The sequence below is a fragment of the Psittacula echo genome (assembly GCF_963264785.1).
Source record: "Psittacula echo genome assembly, chromosome: 2".
Classification (NCBI taxonomy): Eukaryota; Metazoa; Chordata; class Aves; order Psittaciformes; family Psittacidae; genus Psittacula; species Psittacula echo.
In genome coordinates this window covers 65,849,307-65,872,618 of record NC_137737.1, presented here as the reverse complement: position 1 = coordinate 65,872,618, position 23,312 = coordinate 65,849,307, and the positions used below count along the sequence as shown (strand labels likewise).

Below are 23,312 nucleotides of genomic sequence, written 5' to 3'. Positions count from 1 at the left end.
CAGATCTCAGACAAGAAGTATGACTTAACTAGAACAAAGGTACTGCTTATCACATGCCATTGGAGATGAAGTGACATACATTTACAATTCCACCCTAGAAGCCACAGTGCCCCCAAAGTGAAAAAACACTAAAATACAGAAGCAGAAACAAAAGGAGAAACGTGACTTCACACTGCATATTTCTGAGGCACAACAGTAATTAAAGATTTAGGAAAATAATGTAAAGATCTTAAGATCTTTAAAACATCTCTTTCTCACAAAATGCTTTCTTTATAACAGAAACTACTCATAAGGCACAATTTATTTCTCCCATCAAGACACAGCTCACTATCCCATTGCACAGGTCAGGACAGCCAGCAGCATCTCAGTGATTTCATCACCACCCAAGAAAGACAAGCAATGGTCCCTCATTCCTACTGGATACTTTCTTGTGATGGTTTATTCTGATCCACACCACTGATTGATAGCCTGTCATGTTACAGAGTAGGTGGGGGTGGGTGTGTACACATGCGGGGAAATCTTGGTTTTATTACTCAATTTCATTTCTGAGTATCTAAGTCACCTATACTGAAGCCACTCATTGATCACAACACAAGATGCTTCTGACTATGTAAAATAAAAATGCATGTAAGTTATCTTCTGGTAAAGACAAGCAAACACTTCACCTGAAAGTGCTGCTGATCTTCCTTACCTTGCATTTTCTTTTGGTGTGAGTGTAACTTCTCCATCTAAAGCAACATCAATCTCACAGTGTTCTGGTTGGATTCCTATACCAAAGAGCTGTATATCCTGAGAGGTATCTGCGCCAACTTTTGTGTGATCCTAGAAAATAAGCTGTTACTAAGAGACAAGTAAACTATCACTGTTTATATAACTAAGAAAATATTAGCTAAAGCACCAAGACTACACAGTCTACATGCTTTCTTTTGCTAAGCACTTCTGTAGAGCAGAAAGGGTACCACAGCAGATTTGAAGACTGTAAAGGTCATACAGAAAACTGTTCTTCTGCTCTGTACTTTATTTTCATATGGTTTTAATTATATAAAGCAGACTAAAGCAGTTTACACACAAATTGCTATTTAAAAATATTATCAAACTATGCTTGCATACAAGCAATAAATGCAAACAGTGAAGAAAAAAATATATGAGGACAACATGGGTAGTAAAATAAGGTGCACAGAGTTGGCTGCTTTTCAGAAAACAGCTAACAGCAACTCAACTAAACACACTTATCTCTACATAATTTCAAGTCATATTGTAAATTCTACTAAAAATACTAGACTTTGCTGCTGTTGGAAAAGTTGTGATTTGCTACTGTTCAAACACAGAACCCTATCTTGGCAGAAAAGTAATTACAAAAATAGGTAGGATAGTCTTTCATATCTTACTCACAAGAAGCTCATGTCTTCTTACAAATTTACTAAGTTTATATTTTACACTATTTCAGTCTTGACATGAAACTACATGGAACAGAATGGTATGCAATCTAGTGGCACTAGGAAAACACATTTATGTAAATTTTTACCAGCGCTTTTTTCCCCTCTTTCTCTTAAGCTTTTCTGTCATGGAAGACTATGTTTACTTTTACTGATTATTACTAAACATCATCTCTTTATGATTAACTCATTAACTATTTAAAGCAATCCTCGGTTCACTAACAAAAGGAAGCATCTAACATGAGGCTCTCAAAGTTCAGCCCAAAAGGCATTTCTACTCACATATTTCCTGGAAAAGCTAGGATTTATCTCAACACTAGCATACATTGAGCACTTCTCCCATTGTTGGCAATCAGGAGATCAATTAGGAAAACAATGAAGCTGGGAAACCCATCCTATTTTGCTGTAACAGTCTTAAAAATCTAAATTCACCCCAAGCAACAAATTGAGCCAGAAATTTGAAACAAGAAACAAGTGTCATTTCATTCTGTGCAAACATCCTGTTCACATTCTTACCTTTAAGTAGTAAACCAAAAGCTCATTGAGTGCAGGGTCTGCATTCAGATTCACCAGGTAACACTTGTCATCCCCAACCTTGATACCAGAAGACTCAAGGGAAATCCCCATGCTCTCTAACTGTCTTTGCCTCTCCTGCAAGCACAAAAATAGGTTAATCTTGCCTGCTACAATACATAGAGACAAGTACAGCAAGTAAATGAAAGCAGACCAGCTAAAGCTAAAGGTGCACATGCTGAGCACACGTTCTGTACGTCAGCAGCAGAAACAGAACTTAAGACATTGGTCAAGTCCCATAAGTTGAATGGAATTTATTTTTACGCACCAACAACAAAAAGTCAGATCTAATCCTCAAACATCTGCTTCCCCAAATTGAAACTTACTTACCTGAACAGTCCTACTGATTTTATTAGGGCTACTCATAAGTAACACAATGCGACTTTGAAACTCTATGTTAATTAAAAGCTAGTCTCAGTTGCAACTACTTCAAAGATAATCGCAGTCATGGATCATTTAGAATATAGCATGCCCCAATTCTGGTTTATTCATTTGCAGTATTATTATTAATCCAGCTAAAGCATCTACTTGCTCACACATCTTTTGCTTTGCTACAGTTTGGGCATTGGGGTTTTTGTTTGCCTGGTTGGGTTTGGTTCCCTCCCCTGTTTTTCCATTTCTTTTTTCTTTTATTTTTACTTAAACAGCGTTGCACCAGAGGTTGCTTCTGGAATATTGGGACTAGAAAGAGAAACTAACAATACTTTTCTCCAAGCTATAGATGGTGGAAATTATATAAGAGTACGCTGGAATCTGGAAATGTTATTTTAAGTACAATAATAATAAACAATCTGTAGTTAATACATACAAATATTTTCCTTTTCTGGTTAAGAAGTCACTAAAAGGAAGAGTGACAAACACCACCCAAAATTCTGATCCTTTTGTAATTCTTCATTTTCCTAGTCACTTCAAGGGAAACATGTCCAAGATCCCCCTGTGGTCTTCTAAATAAATGAGCTGCCCAAACATATTTTGATGTTTCATTTTAAAAGCAAATATTAAGTTTTTTATCAACGTTATCATGACACAGCTACGCTTATTCTAATAAAATTTTGTCTTTAAAAAAAAAAAAATTCAACAAAACCCCCCCAAAACCTCACTACAACAACAACAAAAAAACCCCACCAAAACAAACAAAAAACCCCCAAACAAACAGTCAAGCAAAAAAAAAAGAAACCCCACAAAACCCAAACAAGCAAGGGAAAAGACAAAAATCCAGAGGAATTTTAAATAGCTGGTGGGGAAGACAGCACAGTCCACTAACGCTCATGAAATTCAGCTGACTTGCACTGTATGAGTATCTGGCCTTTCCTCCTCATAATCATAATCTCATAATTTCTGAAATACCTGTGCAATTTCTTCTGTCTTCCTTAGCTTTTCTTCCCAGGTGACTGTTAGCTCTTTTATTAGTTTTTCAGATTCTTCCAATTTCTCCTTCAGTTCTGGTGCCTTCATGGCCTAAAACAGAAATTAGCAAAAACCCCTCATCTACTTTACCACTGCAACATCTGCTTGCACAAGGAAACAGAACACAAAAACATAATGTGAAATGCAGCAAGTATAGATTTTGACTCTATCCCCAGATTTTTCATGGCAGATGATGAACAAACAGGTCACTTGCAAAGGAAGAGGGCAGAATCAACCTACAATGGGCACAAATCTGAAACAGCTGAAAATTGACATAGCTCCAGAGGATAATGTAACTGACAAAATTGCTGGGCCTGGCCACTCAAGCTTCAGTGTCTGTATATAACTGAATATTTAAAAACATTAAGTCTCAGCTGTCTGAAGTTCAACCGTGAAGTCTTTCTTCCAGCAGTAGCTTCCAACACAAATTCCTCTCAGTATTTAGTCTTCCATTTTATCTTTGTTTCGTAAGTTTTCCTAGAGTTACATTAAAGCTTTCAGACTGACCCCACAGATGACCTTTGGAGGAAGGCACGCTCTGGAGGTAACACAGGCTTCTGATTTCACAACAGGAAACAAAAGCAAAGGGCTTGAACACATCCAGTGCCAAGTAACAATTCAACAGGCTGGCTGGTTCTATATAACTCTTTTTAACAGTAGGTGTAAGAGAAAATACTTAAAAAAAATAATAATAGCAAGAATTTGGATACCTTCCTACTGATTGTGTTCAGCAACAGTCTGCCAACATAATTAATAACATGCTACAGTAATATTTTCCAATTTAAAATATGGGGTTAGAACAGATTTTTATTTAAGAAGAAAGTGAGTGGCTCCTTTTTCATAAGGCCTATTTTCCCATTTCAGCCTATAAGGAACTGTTCATGTGAGGAACACTATTCCTTAAATGAATGTGAAGTTTAACCACACATTTACCCTCAGATACACTTCTGTTCTTTTTCCACCAGTACTTTGTGTCTTGCCTGAAAAGATCAAAAGTGTTTTCCTAGTGCAGTGCCTGATTTCTCCAGATATTACCAAGTAAGCCATCCTCCTCTGATACTTTACTGTCCAATTTCAAGTATCAATCTAAGATAAGCAGCAGTCACGCAGTGTTCTTTGTTAAGGCAGAAAAGCAAATTGGTGATGGTTTCAGTGCTGCGATTTTCACTATTTTTTAATCAATTTTTTACAAAAGTCAAGGAGAGAAGTCTCCTAAATATTTTGTGGTCAATACCAGACTTACAGCTTTTCATTTTTCCATTTGACATCATAAAATTACATAGCCCACCAATGTAAAAAAAAAAAAAGTCTGCTAATAAGTCTACATAATGAAGCTGTAGGAAGCTTATCTGTGCTGCGTCAACTGTTGCTTGACATGAAGGTCTCCAAGAACAGACTACTCTGACAAGGGTCACCATCAGTACAATGCTGTCCTCATTTAAAAGTGATTAAAGAGAAGCAAACATTTTGTTGGATCTACTTCAGGAAGCAAAGTTAATTGTTAAAAAAAAAAAAGAAAGAAAAAAAAAAAAAACCACCAAAAGAGACAAAAAAAACCAAAACAAAACCCAAACAACCCCAAAAAAACCATCCAAACAATCCAAAGTGCAAGACTCTTCCTTTCCTCATTTCGTAAGACTTAAACAGAAAGCCAGTCTTCCAGCCAGAGTTTGACATTTCCTTGGGAAACTCAGTTTACATTGTATTGTGACTAATGTTACCTCAGCTTGCGAGAGCTGTTCTTTCAGTTTTTCAACTTCCTCACGTAGTTCTCTGATGACCCTAGCATTTGGATCTTCATTCACCACAGCATGATTAACTATCCTTTTGGCTCTATCTGCATATCTCAGAGTAGAGAGTGTTTCTTCATAGTTGTCTGCTGCTGGACTAATGGTGGCTATCATGGCAGTTTGGCTGTTTCCTCCCAAATTGTCCTGTAGAGTACATTCACAGAAAGTCTGAGGGTTAAAAATTGTTCTGGGACTATACAATGGCTTTACAAAGATACTTAGAATACAAAGGTTCCTATTGAGACACTGAAAGGATATAAACTAACTACTATGATCCATAAACATTTCCAGCCACCTCCACCAGCTTTGATTCCACCACAACTGAAAACTGCCAAATAAGACTTCACATAGAATTCACACAAGATCCACTTACATGTCTGCATTACTCAGAATAACTTATAGCTAAGAGAGCTTCGTAGCTCATTTCTGTAAGAAATGATGAAAAGTCCATGTACGCTAAGGTATGCTACAATGATCCTACAAACTATTAAGCTGACATCTTGTGAACAGGGTGAACGGAAAATATTAATTACCTTGAGAAGCCAAGTGAGTACAGAGTCTCTGTAAGGCACAAACTTGTTCTTCCCCTTCCCTGCTGCTTGGTCAGCAAGTGATGATATAACCAAGCCCAGTGTTGAAAGTGATCTATAAATGTAACACAGTAGCACAGCTTTAACACATATTCCAAATGTAGATTTAATAAAACAGAGAAAAAGGATTTCCTAAAGATTTTAATTTGTGCTCTGCAGAACCACACATCCAATTTTTAAAATAACATAGCACAATTTAAGGTGGAAATGACCACAGGAGATCAGCTAACCCATTGCTGAATACAGGACAATGTATCTATTAAAGTTACACATTTGGAAGAAAAAATTGATATCTGCAGTGTTTCATCTTATCTGATACTAAGTCCATGTTTAACTATTCAGGTATTTAAAATAGTTTGAAAAGGGTAAATCAGACTGCTTCACTACATGGAAAGTCACTGTCTTTGATTAGACAGTTTTTCCCAGAGACTAAAAATCTTTCTATCCTGGACACTGCCTCATGACACTCTTACAAGTCAGTGCTGGCAGCACAGCACAAGTCCCCCATCTCTAGGAACCATGTTTTAAGAGCACTGGCTCAAAAACAGACTAAAACTGAACAATTCTCTAGCTACAAGGAAGCATCCTCAAGACACTGCCAGTTATGGCCCAGGAAAACTAGTCTGCCTGATGGACCAGCAACTAATCAGACATCAGACAACAATGGAAGACTGCTCATAGGAAGAGACTGATTAGGAGGTCCCTTGATAAATGGGTTCTTATAACTGAGATAGAGCCTCACTAGCTTCTTGTGGGGAGAACAGACCAAACAATCTCCCAGATACGAAAATGCTGCACATGCATAAAAGACGAAAGCCCCAGAATAGTTTAGCACACAGCCACATCCCAAACATCACCCAAGTCGTGAAGAAAATAGAGATGATAACTTGTTACTTTTGTGCACATACCACTTCTACAAAGAGGGGTAACTGTCTTAGCAATCTGTTCAAAGCATATGTGCATTATATAATCCAATTGTTAAACAAACCTGTGTAAATTTTAAATGACATTGGGGCTCTTCGGGTGAGTATGTTTAAGATAATAAGCTTGTTCAGGAGCCTGAGAACATTAAACAGATGCCACAAGGGTTTTAAAACAGACAACGTTGAAGGTCCAAGAGTATACGGTTCTCATGCCCCTGCCCATATATCCAGCTACTCTCTGTAACTACCAAGGAAAACTTAAGCAGCATCACAATTAGATAGTCAAATAAATCTTCAACTTTACTGTTCCACTCCATCCTTTTGAGTTTTCTTTCCAACGTAGCAGCACTATTTTAGCTAATAGGCAGCATTTGCACAATATCTGTAAATGGGCCTTACTGCTGCTTGTAACTACCAGTGGTTCAGAAATGACATTTCAAAAATGACAAAAATGTTGCAGAAGACTATTTCAAGGAAAGTATCTGAGGGTAAGGTAATAAGAACCATTACATTTGTCACAAAAGATGTCCCATATTGCATACGGCACAAAGCACTGACCTGAAAGCAAACTGAAAGAAAAAGAAATTTAAGGAGAGGCTATGCAATCTGGTCTCCCAGAAAACAGTCTACTTTGCAAATTTGTCTACAGGACAACTTTCCAATTCACCTTTGAAAAATTCATAGCAAAAAGGACAGTTTTAGTTTGTGACCTAAACAGAAGTCTAACAATCTCTGAAAGCTTGTGGGTGGTGGATGGGGGAAAGAGAATTGGTTCTTGCCTCCAGCATCCACAGAGAGAGATGACAGCATGCTAAACATGAAAGAGCAAACAGTAGGATTCACTATGCTGCTCCATAGCAACCTCCTACAGCATGGCTGAAAAGTACCACCAGCACGCTCCAATGGAGTCCCTCTTCAAGGAGCACAATGTTAAAAACCCACCCTAGTCTATTTTCCTGAGATTCCTTTTTCTCCTCTTTAAATGAGGGGAAATGTGAAAACCAAAGCCAAAAACAGGAGAAGGACAAAAGAGACAGTCAGAAGAAAGACAGGAACAATAGGGATTCAAAAATGCCTATCCCTGAAAACTATTTCACAACAGGGCTGCAACACTAATTTGAGTTATGGGCACTGCATTTTAATAAACAGGAAATTATAAGTTCAGTTTATTAACACACAATTAAAAGATGTGATAATGTTTCTGCTCCTTATAAATACTGATTTTATTTTAAGACTATTAACATCTTCAATAAAACCCAAACTGGAGTAATTTATATATTCTGCTTGAGATTTCATAATACAATGCCGTTTAAAGACTTAAAGGAAAGCAGTAAAAGAAATGGCTGCCCAACAAAATAATTACAGGATTCATCGGCTGCTTTGCTTCATGCTAAATGATGCATCAGAGATCCCGTCATTACTCTGATCCTATCTCTCACTACTTATACAATGAATCAACTGGAAGGCTTAAGCCCATAGTGCAGACTGAGGCAGTTCAGAAGCGGCATAGTGAATTTATGTCACGCAAGAGCATGGGAAGGTGCTATTTCTGCTCACTTTCAGTCCTCCTTGTCCCTATTCCTTAGGCATGACCAGGCTGCCCTTGCTAGCAGGCAGTGGGGAAGTTTGCAGACTTCCATCATCAGCCTGGGTTAGCAGTGTTCAAAGTGAAGTGGTGCTTCCTCACTACAGGGAACAGCTCTGTCCATAAATGACACCACTTCCATACGATTTACCACCAAAATCTTCAATGAGCAGAATCCACCTTACTATTAGTTAACTCTGAATACAAAAAAAGAAAAAACCCTCCCTAAAATCAGACTGGAACCAGACCTGTCTCAACCCATTCCTTCTTCTGCGTATATTTAAAGATTTCTTTTTGCATTCTCAAGTTAAAAAGACAACCGCTAGGATTTTACTGATCAGAGTTAAAACTGCAGACTGCTCACAGAAAGTATTTTTCTTAGCCACTAATTGAAAGTTTGTTTATTCTGCTTCGTCCTACTATTGTATTCCAGATCTTCTTTGACTACACCTCAAAGAGTTGTTGAGCATCTGTGTTTCTACATTCTGTGTGGGAACTAGCACATCCTGAGAAGGAACAAGCACATACAGCTTTCCTATGAAGTACGGCAAGTTCCCCGGAACTCTCAATAATAAAGAGCAGATGCTCAGTATCTTCACCAAGGAAACTCTTTATCAGCTCTAAGTAAAAACAGAAGTAACCTTTATGACAACTTTATGAAGATTTTAACAAAATGACACAACTCTCCGTTGTTTCAGGAAGTGGGAGCGCAATCCATCCCATCCCCTCTGCAACATGCTGTCCCAAGATGGGAAAGAGGATGATTTGTGAGACCAAGGTGGCAGCTACCAGGGCCCCAGCCAGGTTTCATCAGAAGCAAATGGCAGATATCTGTAGAGACTGGCAGAATGTCACACTATGCAGTTTTGGTATGCACAGCTGAGTGTACTTGTTCCCTACCTTGTAAATACAGAACAAGGTACATAATTTCCATGTCTTTCTGCAAGGCAGTAAAACATAGCACAAGCAGATTTATTTGCCAGGTTATTTCAGCAGCTCCATTTGTGATCTCACTAACCATAACACGTTACCAATACATGTTACTGCTGTTTCATGGAAGAATAAAAATTAATAAAAAAAAATAGCTGGCACAGTAAGATATACGGTTTAAGTGTACTGTATCATTCCAGAAAATATTGCCTTTCCCTAATAAAATGCATCACACCCAAGAGAACACCATATACAATGCTCTCAGAAGTCTGATAAAACATGTATACCAATTTTGAGGCTTCCAATGAAAGTCAGACTTTAATAAAGTGCCTAGTAATAGCAAAAATCTAACAGAAGACTCCAAGCACAGCATTAAGAATTCTCTTTTGCCTACGAGTTCCAAAAGGGTTTTCAAATAAAGGATGCCCAATAAATGGACTAAGAAATTCAAATTTATATCACACTAGAATTTAATTGGTGAGAAAATGTAGAGGTGTCCATTTTCTTTTTAAAATAGCTTTTATAGAAAAGTTTGGTGCTTGCATCTTAAGTCCTGCATTGTCAAAGAGGTTCAGCATGGGCAGAACAACCTTCCCCTACTGCACCAATACTGTAAAAGTTTAACACTGCGTAAAGATCCTAATAGGAAAGAAAGTCTTTCTGTATGTATAACTACACTTCCAATTTGTTAATAGCCGTTGGGAGAGCTGGCATTTGAATTCTTCCTTAAGAATTTGAAAGAAACATTTAATTTCACCTTTGTTTATGCAAAATACAGTTTGTAGTAAAACCAATCTGAATTTAACTAATAACCTGTGGGGTAAAGGTGCAATACCTGCCATTGGGCAGAGGCACAATTTTGTTTCACAAAGACTGCTCAGTGTGGCTTCCAATATGATATATTAACCACAAAGTAAATCAGAAATTAAGCTAGAAAGAACAAACATGTTCTAAACTCTAAAAAGAGGTAATTTTAAATAAAGCATGAATGCTGTTCAAACACTCTTTGTGCTGTCATTGTTGACTTAAAATACCAAAATATTTTGTAATATTTTAAAATTACATTGAAAAAGTAGTGGCTTTTAATGTAACAGTTGAACTCTCTCTTTCCCAGGAAAATTAGTATATTTAAGACAGCAGTAATAGTGTGCTAAATTCTTGCTTTTGGGCAGTAACACAGTAATTATGGCAAAAAAGTGCCTTGAAACTTGTCATTGCTTGAGTAGAAATGCTCAAGGCAATGCTAAACTAACACAGCTTCATTCTGAGATGGCTTTCTTAAATTACGAATTATACCCTTACATATTTTAATACATGTTGGAACAAAGCCATTTGACTCTGCAACTTTGCATTCTTCCTTGAGCAGATGATGAGACAAAACACATGAGCCTAGGGACAGGGTGTATAAATGAATCACAAAGGGTATATACTTAATTAAAGAGTGCTGCTGTCACTTTTTCCAGATAAAATTCATATAGACCTCATCTGAGTCAAGTATGATTCAGGGTCCCTATACCAACGTAAAGAAACAGTGTTTAGCATGGTGCAGCTGAAAAAGCTGTAACAAACTGCTTCTAATGAGGTCTATCATTTGAACTGAGTTGTGACAAGCACGCCAACAGAGGTGGCCAGGAAAACAACAATGATTCTTACAAAGATTAAGCTCTGCAACCTGCATATGCCAATGCCTTACTTGTTTATGTTGCTGCCTTCCTTCAGGCGTTCTCCTGCAGCTCCTGTTTTGGAAACTCTCTCACTCCCAGCCAAATCCACCAGGCTGACCTTGCTGACCTTCTCTCCAGAATTCTGTGCAGATGGGACATGGAAAAACAACAGCTAAGAAACACTGGCACGAAGTGCTAACCTACCTAGCACTGGCACCATGAAATACTTTTCTTCATAATAACACAGGTTAAAGTACCAAATTCAAGATACGAGAGAAGAAAGAATTGTTTTATAGCTCTTTAAGAGTCACTTGTTTATCTTGTAATAAGGGATGAAGCACTAATGAACCAGAATCAGCTGCATGGTAACACCAATAACCTTATTGGCAGAGCAGGCCATGAAAACAAGGCAACAGTTTAGACCCAAGACAGGTTTCATGGTAACAATAGGATAGTAAGGAGCAATCCAACTGTTTGCTTTATCTGGTTTGCTTCCTCACTCTTCCAGGGTTCTCTCAGTCCTATGGGCTTGCTAGTATTGCTTTGATTCCTAGAATCCCATGGCATTAAATGTAGAAGCATGGCTAAACAGATAACATATGTGTAAGAGGAAGGAAGGAAGGAAGGAAGGAAGAATTCACCATGACTTCATAATTAATCATCAGAAATACATACACCAGAATGCAGGTCATAAAGTGTTTGAGTCACTATAATATTGAATACGGCATGAGAGCGGCTGCTTTCTTCATTCATGTTGGTTGCAGCAACTGTTCGTGATTTGTTTCCCTCTGACATCAGTGACTCAATATCCTAGAGCAAAAAGAGTAAAAATTGATGCTAGGATAAAAGCACATACTGTGCTTGCTGAACAAAATTCCCATCTAGATGGGAGGGTGCGTACGTGTGGGATAGAGAAGGAAAGGAAGGCAGAAGTAATGAGAAAATTCTTTTCATATTCTGAGATGTATAGGGACAGAGGATATGCAATTCCACAGACTGATGACAGATCACGTCTGCTTTAAGTGCTACACTTAAAACCCCTTCCAACTACAGGCAATGCACATCCTTCTTATCTGCTTCTAAAATACGTTGGCCGCATCCACATTACAAATCACATTGTTTAATGCCCGTAATCAGGCCAGCACAGATCAACTTACACAAGTGAACACAATGCACCTTTTCACTGAACTGCACTAATACTGTCTTCATTTAATTGGTCCAAAGGGTTACCTTACTCAGAGCCTGGACCTTCCCAAATATATAAAACCAAAGATGACTATGCCAAGTCTGATATATGTGCTTGCTGAGTCTGCCAACATAGTTTCATAAAAGTCATCAGCCAAAAACTAATTATGAATAGAATTTTCTAGAATTTGAAAAAAAGGTGTGTTTTCAAAGCATGCATTTCACCATCAAGAGCTGCAAAAGCAGTTTTTATTACTCTCTAATAGGCACAGATGCTTCAGAAAAACAAAAATCCCAATTAAAAAGCTAAATAGTCCCCACATAATGCTACACAGAGCATGAATGTTTTTTAAAAACCAACATTTACAAATTAACTTCCTCATAAAAAGAAGCCTACACAATTCAAAAACTGCACCACTTTAATTATTTCCATTGTAGCTACAGTAGTTCATTGGCTTCTACTTATTAGTAGACTTATTACTGACTTACTTGAAAGTGTTTTGGCAACTCAAGTGGGCTCAGATGCTGTCATGATTTAATTTATGAATTATAAAAGCTATGTTGTAGCCTCTCATGCAATACAATCATGTATTGAAAGAAGAGGCTGTATTCAACAACAAAATCAAAATGAATTCATGCTGGAAGACTAATACTCTTATTTTGGAAGCCTTGTGTTTCTTATGCAAAGGAGACACTGTGTTCTTGATGTAGGCTGCATGCATTGAAAACAGAAAAATACTGCTACTATATTTTTAACCAACATAAAAGCAATTCCAATGCTTTTACATGGAATAAATACTCCTGAAGCATTACAGAAGATCTTTGCAATTGCCAGACACCATAAATGCACTCAAGAACCAAAATGTCTGGATAGACACTTGTTTATCTCTTGTAAGATTCTTACTGCTTATGTAAAAGATGCTATTTATAAACTTGTCATTGGTTTAGATTTACCTCAAAGTTTGTAACAGCCAGCTGAGACAGGCCATCTACGTATGGTCCCAACACTTTGTGCTCTCGAACCTTAAGGGACTGCCGACTCCTATGAAATAAAGTAGACTTTACACACAATCCACTAAAATGAACTTTTTTGAAAAACAAAAACTGTAGTATGCAATGATAAAAATCTTCTATATAGTAGAAGTCAATTTATGCCTTTAATTGTAACAGGAAGAAAAAAAGTCTTTCAGATTTTTTTAAACTCAAATTAACAATAAAGACTCAAATTAATCTAACCAGTTTTAATCTACATATATGGATTATTTTTAATGCATCCTTCCACTTCAATATTTGTGACTAGAACAAAACCTGAGATTCCTTATTAGGCAGAAAGAATGCTGACAAAAAAGGAAACAAAAAATCTTCTGCTCTGCCCCCCTGCAATTTGCTTCAATTCTTGCATTTTTTACATCTTATTGACATATATGAAATAAGTCTCAAATCTATCTTTTTAACTAACTTGCGTACTTCTCCACCTACTGCAATTATGTTCAAGAATCAAAATACACACCACATATAATCAACGCTCATATAAAAAAAACTATCGAAACTACTTCCTGTCTAGACATCTCCAAGCCAGAGAGCCTAACCAGTATTTCTGCACAGACAAAATGGAATAAAGAATGCCATGGGTAAATTCTGAGGTATTACTTTTCCACATTGAAAAAGTTTGACATCTGAACCATGAGAACCAAGTTGTAAGTAAGTTTTAAATTCCTTCTAGCTGATGAAAATTCATGCCTGAATATGGTCTGGATCATATGACAAAAACACCCCAGAATTCACTTGTACATTGTTCATGTAGTATTTACTTGCATCATTCAGTGGTACCCCAATATTTAGATTGATCCACACCAGTTACTACTTTACATATAAGCTTTACATGGATATTCTTTTCTAGTGCTTGATATCTAATCTTTTCTAAAGAAGGCTTGTGAGCATAAAGTTGGGAAAAAAAACCCCGAAAGAACTTCTCAAGAACTTCCAAGAGGATTTCTACTTTTATAGTTTCAGAAAAAAAATAAGGATGGCTGTGGGACAGAGTGAAGCTACTCACCCTTTCGGGTCAAGCAGATCTCTGACTTTCTCATTGTAGATTTCCATGTAGGACACTTCAACTTTAAATGTGTGAGATTCGTTTTCTTCCACAGAGATTCTCTGAAATAAAGCACAACAGAGCCGTGGGATCAGACCCAGCTGCTCTGCATTGCCCATCATTGAAAAGGATTTTCCTGAACCTAGAGGAAAAAAGGAGAAGAAAATGCTTTAGAATGTAGTTTCTGAGCTACTCATTTGTTCATGAAGCACGTTTTAATTCTCTTTTTATTCCTCCAGAAGCACATATCAGAACAACACGACAGGCTACTCCAGACAGATAGCTTGCTCTTTGGACTCCAAGGTACAGGAAAACAAAAAGAAAAATTATCTTAAATGGTTTTTCTTTTAGCAGCGCTGTTGCTTAGGCTCCCTTTGAACACCTTCAAACATTAAAGACTGAATGAGTCTTTGGTATGAACTACTCCTTTCAAGCTTTGAAAGCAGCCCCAAGTGGTACTAACTAGAACTATTTACAGAGCTGCTTTAAGAACTTTATATTGTCACTGCCTGTGCTAAATGTTTGCCATTTAACATTGTGATATTTTGAAGTACAATTTTTAAATATTACCTAGACTAATATTTATGTTTCGTTCATCCTGTTTCCCACGTGCATGAAAAGTGTTCTTCCCCTTCAGCACACAAGACTCACCTGTCTGTCCATAGGCAAAAATACAAGCATTATATCCCTGAAAGGCCTTTTCAAGAATTCCTTCTCCAAGGCACTTGAACACCACTTCTTGTCCTAGAAAATAAATATTTTAAAGTTTATTTTAAATGGACTAAAAGATTGACATTTTCTGGAAACAAGTTAAAAAAAAAAAGTTTGCAAATTATTTATACTGTTGAGTGCACTGATGAACAAACAAATGATTCCACATACAACTGAGTGAGAAGTTCAAAACCACTGCCTGAAACTACTGTGTTTAAATATATTGCTGATTTTCCTGTGAAGGGAGCAGTTCCTTGGAAAGTGTCATAAGTTCAATGCTTAGAAAATAAAACAGATGTCTAAATTTTGTATTATTTAAGTGCAAATTCTGCAATTAATATACATTCCTTATTCAAAAACTAAAACCAAAAGAGTCCTGTAACTGAATTGCAATGTAACACATTAGTGAACTAGGATATTAAAGGTACAACAAATACCATGCTAGAAACAGTAGTGCTTGCTCTCTTGGGAACTGGCCTCAAGTCTCACCGTAAGCTATTATGATTCACTCAGTGACAAAGTGATGCTGGAACCAATATGACATTCACCCTAATGACATTCAGGAAAGAAATGTATATTAGGAGGCTGCAAGACTTTCAACAGGGCTGTTTGAGGACGTATTGTGCCAAATCCCCAGTTTGAAACATCAGCTGCAGAACTTCATAGTCTAAAAATTGTCCCCCTGTGCCAGGCAGATTTTAGATGCACTCCAATCTGTTACATGTAGAAGATGAAAATAGGCATGGTGGATGATCTTTTCTTATCTTATTTTTTTTAATAGGAAAGCCCACAATTTGTACACCACAAAGGGGGTCAATGGCTTGTCTACTTTGAGTTCTGATCAGAGAATTATATCAGCTGGGTGTACACTCAAAACAAGCAGAGCTGAGCTAAGGACAGTATTTATACAGCTTCTCATGTTTGGTTTTAATCTTACATTCACTGCCTGCTGACTTTCTGAAGAGCTATGAACACTGCATCTCTCATTTTGCTAAGTTATTTTCAGCACTTGTCAGTTACAAGAAATGATTTTGTACAGTGGATGCAATAAAGACTTCCATAGTTCCCAAAATGGAACATACTGACATAAGAAAAAATCTAGCTATAAATTTATATATTACAAGAGAATATTTACAGTCCATTATCCTTGAATAATTGGTAGCCCAGAAAATTCCTGCAAAACAACCTGTGGAATGATTTACAGGCATGTAACTAGAACTACAAGTACTACATTACTCTTATTTTCCTTTAACTGTAACCTAATTTCTCTTCTGCTGTAAAATAAAAAAAAAAAACAAAAACAAACCAGTGATGCCCTATCAAATGGTCTTTGTGTATCCTTCCAGTTGATTTTCTAAAATTCTAAAAAGTGTCACTGCTCTGGATTAACACAGTTCAGAAATGGAATTAAATACAGGAATACAGGAGTTAAACCTAGAAGAGAATCTGCTATACTCTGAAATAACTCCATCTCCTTCCCCATACACATTCATTCACTTCTCATTCCATATCTATGTTGAGACAGCACTGTTCAAACAAACTGGAAACAGCTATACAGAATGTTAAACTACAGAAGAATCAATACAGAAAATATATCAGTGGGAGATAAGAACATAAAACACAGAAAAATTTGCTTCCCAACCACCTCCTGAGGGCCCATTTTGAAGTTACCAAATATCAAAGAAGCAGGGAGCCACTTACTATCTTGCTGAGCAAGAACGCAAACATCAAGCAAAGACTGAAGGAGAGTATAATTATTAAAAGTATATATATTACATAATAATCATGAGTGGAGAATAAAACCATTTTTCAGAAGAGGAAAAACCTTCTGACCAGCAACAAACCAGCATCCTTCACGTTCCCCAAGCAAAAAAAACCCCAGCAGAAACCAAAACATTATAAAACTGTGCACAGTCGTGATAACCGTAAAATAACTTACAGAATCCCCTACTGCTAAATATCAGGGAAGAAAACAGGCCTGAATCTCATAGGCAAAGCTGGATTATTATTTTTTAATTTTTTCAGAAAAAAAAAAATTCAAACAGTCAACACAGAGTCAGTCAAACACAGATACATAATTCTAAAATGGTATTTTTATAACAGGTTTTAAGAGCTCAGCAAAACCAGCACAGACAAATGGGTCATTATAGAGTGATGTTTACAGTAACCAGACAAATTGCCACGGCATAAAATAAGATTTGTTTTTAAGTGCACTAACAGAAAAGAATGCAAGATGTTAAACTTCAATCATGGATATTTTACGCATTTGCTAATACAATGCACTGTTGAGGATAACAGCGTATCATCCACAATATTTGGTTATTTTTCATTAAGAAACCTCATTGCTTCTCCCACGAATTTAATTAGTGGGTTTGCAAACTGATTTAAAGATCTGCGTTATATGGAATTATGTTTATAGGCACTTACGGTCAAAAGAAGTAACGCAGTTCCCTTGTTTACCCTAATGCATTTTTGTTTTGCTAAATAAACCTGTATCACCTGTAATTAATACTTTTGCTTACAGAACTTTTCTTCCACAGACACCTAGTGTTTAGAGGCAAGCAGAAGTTTTAACCTGATTCCAACTTAATTTACAGTAAAAGGGAGAAATACAGGAAAAAAACCCAACCATATTTAGTTAACAGAAAGATTTCCCCTACACCAACTTTTATTGTCTTTTAGACAAGGTTTCCCAACCTTCCAGCTGGCTAAGACCATACAACTTCTTACAGAGGCAACTAAAGGCTTGACACCAAAACACACATCCCCTCTCCCAACTTCTGCTCAGAACATGGGCAAGCCTTGTGTGACTGACAGACATGCAGTCTGCCAAGCTGGGGAGAGCATATACCCAAGGCTGTTAAGAACACAGGGTAAGCAGACAAGCTGCCAGTTCTCACCAGCCAGGATCTCCTGTCTGCTTATCCCTTCGAGCACTGGGGAGCCAAGTCTGGTGAATTCTCCTCACATACGACAGCCTAAAAAAGTCTTGTTTCCTTTACTTTAAAGAGCAAGACTGGCAACCTGGAATCACTCAGTGAGAAAGATTATCAGACAGTGTTACTGTACACCTCTACCTCTAGTTATGGCCCATGTAGCAGTGCCCCTAATGCTGCAAGGTGTGAAAGCCCACTAAGACACTATCAGAGATGCTCTGCCAATCAAAACCTGAGAAACACTGGTGGATGCCCACTCAGTTCTGAAGGCATACATCAAGACAACATGAAAACCTTTTGTCCATTTACCAGACAATGAAGTTATACAGCTGTAACTGTCTTCATAGCCTCAAGACATTATCTGCAGATCTTGACAAGCATAACAACAAAAGCCTCATGCTAACAGTAGGGGGAAAACAGTAAATCTTCAAAAGATTAAATTAATAACTCTCAATCTCTCAGGCTGCCACTTCCAGGAGGAGACTGACCCAAGAATCTATTCATCAGCTCTTAGGACTGAATATTTTCAGTCCTAAGAAACTCTTCACTATGAGGGCACAGGTTGCCCAGAGAAGATGTGGTTGTGCCCTCCCTGGAAGTGTTCAAGGCCAGGTTGGATGGGGCTTGGAGCAACCTGGTCTAGTGGAAGGTTAGTACCTTCCATCTAGTTCCTGCCCCCCCTATGGGTGGGAGAGCTTGGAACTAGATAATCTTTGTGGTCCCCTTCAATCCAAATCATTTGATGATTCTATAATTTTCACATGTTCATCACTTCGACATGCCCTTGACATTCTTCCATAAATATATAAACCAAGATAACAAATGTTGCAGTAACCACATTAAAGATACTGAAGACTTCAGCATTCAAAATGGTATCTGTGACTTACCTGAAAGCTAAAGGAAACCCATCCTCCTTCTCAGATTTCCATTTTTAACCTACATTTCTAGAACTTTCAAATGCCATGCTTGTTCTATCACTATGTATCAAGGTATTTAGCATGGCACTTCGAAGTTAAAAAGTTTTTTCACATGTTCTCTACCTACTGAAATGGCTGGGTATTCCAACAGAAAAAAATATAAAACAAAGGTAGCAAAGTATGGCAGCGCACATGTAAACAGTGGCTCTTAAATTATTAACAAACCTAAAATAAAGACTTCATATTATCTACTCATAGAGCTGCACACAAAAATCTTAGAAATCAGAGTTGGAATCTCTAAGCCAGTACAAATTATTGGAACATTTAAATTTGGAGAACATGTAAGAGAATTAAAAGTCCCTGAAAACAGAAACATAAATACACAGCCTAACATGCAAAAACACGAAGCAGAATTTTCAGAACAAGGAAATTATTCTCTCTAACATCTCTATGCTCTTTCCCCTTCTCTTACTCCAAATCATCCCCTTACAGTTCCTGAAGCCCCAGTCAGGAAATCCAATTTGACAGTGCAGCTGGTGGAACCTCCACATTGCAGAGAAACCCTAGGACCCTTTCTCACAATCTGCAAACTTAAGTTATTTACAAATAAACCTTAAACATTCTCAAGTTCCCCTGACTGGTGACAAACAGCAGAAGAGAACAAAGAAAAGGGAGGGGAGGAAGGAGGGCCACTCCCTTTCCAACAAAACTCCCTTTTAAAAAGGCAGTTGCTGCCTTTCCCAAGAGCTGCCCATTTAGCAACAAACACATTCAAGTTGTAGTGTAACTAAAATTTGTTTCAGTGTGCGGTTTTTAGATGTCTAGTATTTCTAGTTCACAACAACCCGTCAACCTGAAATACGGATAACTGTCTCGTGTTAGCACAGAGTCATTCAGCCAGGTTGTGACTGCAACAGTATGACACATCGCTGCCATTCCTGAAACCCCTCCTCCCTTACACAGCAAAAATACCTAGAACCAAGTAACAACTTGTTATGTACAACACTGAAAAATCAAGTCTCTTAACGGCTTAATCTCTAAGCCAGAACATTTTAATAAGCAAATCTTGATAGCAATAAATCATAGCTGCTTCCATGACGCTAATAGTTACAATAAAACCTGATCTGTGGAGATCAGAATTATTAAAAGCTCTGCTAGATAACAGGATTTAAAGAATCTCTTTAAAATGGGAAGAAAGATGCTTATGGTTCACCTTAACAAGAACCTAAAAGCACAACAGCTAGCATCATCTAACTACTGCAGCCTAATACTACAGCACTGACAAACCACTTGAGTCTTTAATGTTAGAAGCTTTAATCCACTAAAGTTCTCCAAGGCTTCAAATTAGGTACTGTAATGTCTGTCTCAAGTGCCTGACCCATACAGCACTACAGCCCCACTGAGTAAGTTTCCCCCAAAATGCGCATGTCAGATCTCAGCAGTGTGACATGAAACTAAGCCCCACATACCATGTAGAGACTCCTCTTAAAAAAATAAAAAGGGGAATGGGAAGGGGAAGTAAGACGTCAAGGGAACAGTTAGAAAGGCAAGAAAGTGATAGGTTTCTCCCATGTACCAGCTTAAAATTAGTCAGAATTACAGACACTCATGTCTGATCAGAATTTACAATCTCTCATGAGGGTAGAAGTGTACAGTTCTTCAAGGCAATTTGTTTTCTTTTAAAACAGCTGCTAAAAGAGCAGTAGCCGGCACACATATTTCCTATAAAATTAAATCTTAGCCCAAAGTCAGGTGTTTAGCCTTTCAGGGCAATGCAGCCTGCAGAAACACAGAACTGAGATTTCAGGCCAAATGTGATGCAGCTTAAGGAATTTCAGAAAAATCCACCAACAAGTTGATATAGCACAGGTTTCTCGGAATGGACCTGCCCAAGTGCCACGGTAGTTATTTATACCATCCCCTGAATCCTTCCCAAACTGAAGGGTTTCTTTCCTTCCTTTTAAAAATCCACTTCATTACAGACTTCAATAGGCTCTTACTGTTGTCTAGGCTTAGAACAAAGAATTCTTTGTTCTCAACTCTGAGAATTTCTCAATGTCCTCCTCTCCACCAAAATGCTGAGCTGTTATTTGTCTCTGTGAGCTGTTCAAGACAAGCAGGTGCTATCCATGAACTGACTCTTGAACTATTCAAGTCAAGAAACAGACAGGAGTAAGAAATTATTCTGCTTACTCTCAAAATACCTCTCCTGCAGCCTGTAAGGCAAAGCTCCATCCCTTTTCCAGATCAAGGCAAACTCATTCTATCCTAGAAGTAAATTCCCTTCCCTCCTCAAAAATTTATTTCACTGACCTGTTTTTGTTTTGTTTTTCTGATAAGAGGTTCATATTCTCACTGAGTACCCAACTATGCCTTTTCAGAATTAAAGAGTCAAAAAAGGTGCAGGAGCTAGCATCTGATGAACAGCACAAACCCAAAGACTGTAACTGTTCCTTGCTTGGAACAACACAGCCACAAATTATTCAGAAGCACAGAGCATCAGTGTTCAGAGTAATCCTCCCTCTACCTGCTAACTCACTGAATTAAAAAAAAAGAAACAAAAACCAAACCAAAATGAACAAAAAACCAACACCCCCCCACTTAAGAAACCACCCCTCCACTTTAACATCGATTATAAACACTTCCTTTTCAGTCGTAAAAGCAATTCAGAGAGCGTTCTGGATCTTGCAATCTCTAAGATGCGACACCAAGTTGTTAAAAAGCCTCCATCTCGTACAGCATCTGAAAGCAAAACACACTTACACAAAGGTCTTGTAAAAAGCTTACTCCTCTTCTATGCTCCAGACTCCCTCTTGGCTTTAAGAGATACAGTCCTGCAAGAACAGCTGCAAAGATCCCCTCTAGGTATGTTTCATCACATGAAGGTCACCTTCACCATTCTGTTAGTGAGACTGATGGATCGTTTTAGAATTTTAGAACCCAATTTTCCAGTGGAAGAAAAACAAAATTGCTAAAAAAACCAATTCTGCTACCAATAGCAACAATCCCTGGGTTTTCAAATGCTGGAAAGAGAAGGTAACTTCCAAAATGGAATAAGATCCCTTGTGCTTCCTGAACACGACTTCAGAAAGAAAGTTATCACGTACAAAGTAAACCTTATGTTCAGCCAAAGTTGAAGACATCTCACAGAATAAACTGACTGTAAGAGAAGAAGATGGCTAATCCCATTTCAGGGTCAGCTCTGCTCCCCCACAACCTGAGAGTGGTAACCAGTTACTCAATTAAGCAATGAACTGTATCCAAACAAGAACCTCTCTCTTGTGCAAAATATATTTGGAAGTGCTGGCAGTACTGTAGATCAACCAGCAAAGTGAAAACTAAACCTAGCCCATAATCACGTGTGACAGCTTTAAGGATCCTGTAACAAACATGCATTTCCAGGAGAGCAAAAACTTTGGTTTTGTTGACACACAAAAACACCTCAAAACCAACATGGAAGAGTTACCTATTAAGCCAACAAAGAATTCATACGTATGCTGTCTGAAGTTCACATCATACTGTGAGGTTTCTGATGTCCTACATGTCAACTGACAAAATCTTTAATATGTTGTGATATACACCACACTACATCTATTCATCATAATGCAAGATGAGCATGGTTTGGTTTCATACAGAGAGCAATGACTGCTAGGGTGGCCTAGAACTTGAGAATGTCTGGTTAAACCTTTCCCTGTCACATCTTCCAGTGTATTTCTTTGATACAGATAAAAGGGTTTCTCAAGTAACTAAATTTGTCTCACATGACTTTTATTTTTCAAGTATTTTACTTAAGCCTGAAGTTCATATATTAGTTACATTTACAAGCACTCTGGACGTAGATTTCAAGCTTTATACAAGTTTCCTTTTAATTGTGCCTGCCAATGACATTAAATTTAAGCATTCACACAGATTACTTTGGGCAGTGAGTATTTAATACATCTGTCTAGCTAGACCTAGAACTCCACTGAATTTGCTTGTAGACAGAAACAAGTTTAACTGGTTTTCTGTGGTCTCCCTCTTCTCTATCTGTGGGTTTATTAACATGCAGCTCCCACCTGCATACTGGAGGCAAGTGGAGCTAAGATCTAAGTATGTACCATCACCTCCTTCCTTTAGAAGAAATGGAAGCATGCAGACACAAATAGAGGTACTGCATGCTCCAGACTCTACCAACCTGAACTAAGAATACGGTGCAGTGCACACGATCAATGCAAAGATAGTTACTGAAAGACAAGCAGAGACAGAAGTTTTTTTCCTGATGAAACATATCTTTGCTCAGGCAAGCAAGAAACACAGTGGAATCTATAATTAAGTGCAACTCCCAAGATTTGGGATTTGATACCAGGGACTACAGCAGTCAGAGATATATTTTAACATAAGTATATGACAGTTCATGTATTGGACCACTGATCTCAACCTTTGAGCTAATTAACCCTATCAGCCTTCAAGATTTGTTACAGACCACAGAACTTCGTAATACGAATACCTAAATTGAGTGTCTTTTTTTTTTTTTCTTTCATCCTTTCCATGGACCACAGCTTTAAAGTCGCAGTGTTGAGAGTCAGCTCTA

The 23,312-nt window shown here is 37.7% G+C and overlaps 1 protein-coding gene across 1 annotated transcript in view; it reads right to left on the bottom strand.

Annotated features, from left to right (window-relative positions):
- The window catches only part of KIF13A (kinesin family member 13A), a gene marked incomplete at both ends in the record, with an annotated part of 112,655 nt that overhangs the window by 37,265 nt on the left and 52,078 nt on the right, over positions 1-23,312 (bottom strand). Inside the window, 10 exons of the mRNA XM_080610625.1 lie at positions 692-822; positions 1,953-2,087; positions 3,357-3,467; positions 5,138-5,350; positions 5,740-5,851; positions 10,928-11,040; positions 11,574-11,708; positions 13,038-13,125; positions 14,140-14,320; positions 14,830-14,922. Coding sequence (XP_080466751.1) covers positions 692-822; positions 1,953-2,087; positions 3,357-3,467; positions 5,138-5,350; positions 5,740-5,851; positions 10,928-11,040; positions 11,574-11,708; positions 13,038-13,125; positions 14,140-14,320; positions 14,830-14,922 — 1,312 coding nt within the window. The remainder of the gene's footprint in view (positions 1-691; positions 823-1,952; positions 2,088-3,356; positions 3,468-5,137; positions 5,351-5,739; positions 5,852-10,927; positions 11,041-11,573; positions 11,709-13,037; positions 13,126-14,139; positions 14,321-14,829; positions 14,923-23,312) is intronic.